At 32.9% G+C, this 1,049-nt stretch overlaps 1 protein-coding gene across 1 annotated transcript; it reads right to left on the reverse strand.

Annotated features, from left to right (window-relative positions):
- Window positions 1-67: 67 nt before the first annotated feature.
- LOTGIDRAFT_177069 (hypothetical protein) lies at window positions 68-834 on the reverse strand (the record flags this gene model as incomplete). Its single annotated transcript, XM_009051440.1, has 2 exons — window positions 68-238; window positions 703-834. Coding segments are annotated over 2 exons (303 nt in total), but the record flags the coding sequence as incomplete, so codon positions are not given.
- Window positions 835-1,049: the final 215 nt, after the last annotated feature.

Raw genomic sequence — 1,049 nt, forward strand, 5'->3', positions numbered from 1 at the left:
GAGGATCCCACCAAAAATGTTGCTAAAAGTTATGTACTAAATAATATTTAATAAGAAATCTGGTCACCTTTATTTTATGTTCGAGAGTTTTCCATTCCTGTTCTGTATGATGTTTATCAGTTAGAGATGAAATAAGACCGGAACCAGTGGACAAGGAATCATCTCGTAGACCTACTGTCAGCTGATTCTCTAGCTCTATTCGTTCTTTCTGTACCTTCTCTAGTTCACTTGTTAATTTCTAAAAATATAATGACAATACAGAATTTGATTACTTTCTCCAAATTTCAAACTTTCTTAGAAAATTTCTGGTGCGATTTGATTAAAATGATTATGAAAGATCTTTCATTCCTGATGATATAGTGAGAGCTACATTGTTTAATACAATTATGATATCACCATGGGAACGTCCTGTTATCAAATATCAATGTATATGAGAGTTGACGGAACCCATTTTTGGATTTCTAGTTTTTTAGAATTTTCACCATGACGAAATCCAAATCTCTATAACATCGAATTCAATCTGTATAAACGTGAACCATTAAGGAGTTCATCAAGACATTACCAGATAGCCTACTATGTATGTGTACCCCACAGAGGAACGGAGTAGGGCCTGACAAGACTTGACAACATAACATCAATCCATGGCCAATTTCTATCTAAGTCCTTGGATCAAAATGTCAAAACATCCCGGAATACACTTACCTGAACATTAGTTTTGGTCATTTTAAGTCTTTGATTTGATTGGTTGAGCTCTGACTGTAACTGTAAAATTTGATCTTTCTGTTCGTTCACTGTTTTTAATGCATTCGCTCTAGATTCTCTCAAAGTATTCACCTGGAAAAAAGGAAAACAAGATTGTAAACATCTTGAAATTAACAGATACACAAATATATACACTGTATCATTTTAAAAGTCAAAAGGATGATTTTTTATGTTGTGTTTTAATATTTATTAAAATCTGGCTAGTTTTCAAGAATAAGTTCCCTAGAATGACTAGACAGAAATAAAATGAAATGAATGGAGTTTTATGTCCCACTTAGACCAGACAG

The sequence above is a fragment of the Lottia gigantea genome (assembly GCF_000327385.1).
Source record: "Lottia gigantea unplaced genomic scaffold LOTGIsca_16752, whole genome shotgun sequence".
Taxonomy (NCBI): Eukaryota; Metazoa; Mollusca; class Gastropoda; family Lottiidae; genus Lottia; species Lottia gigantea.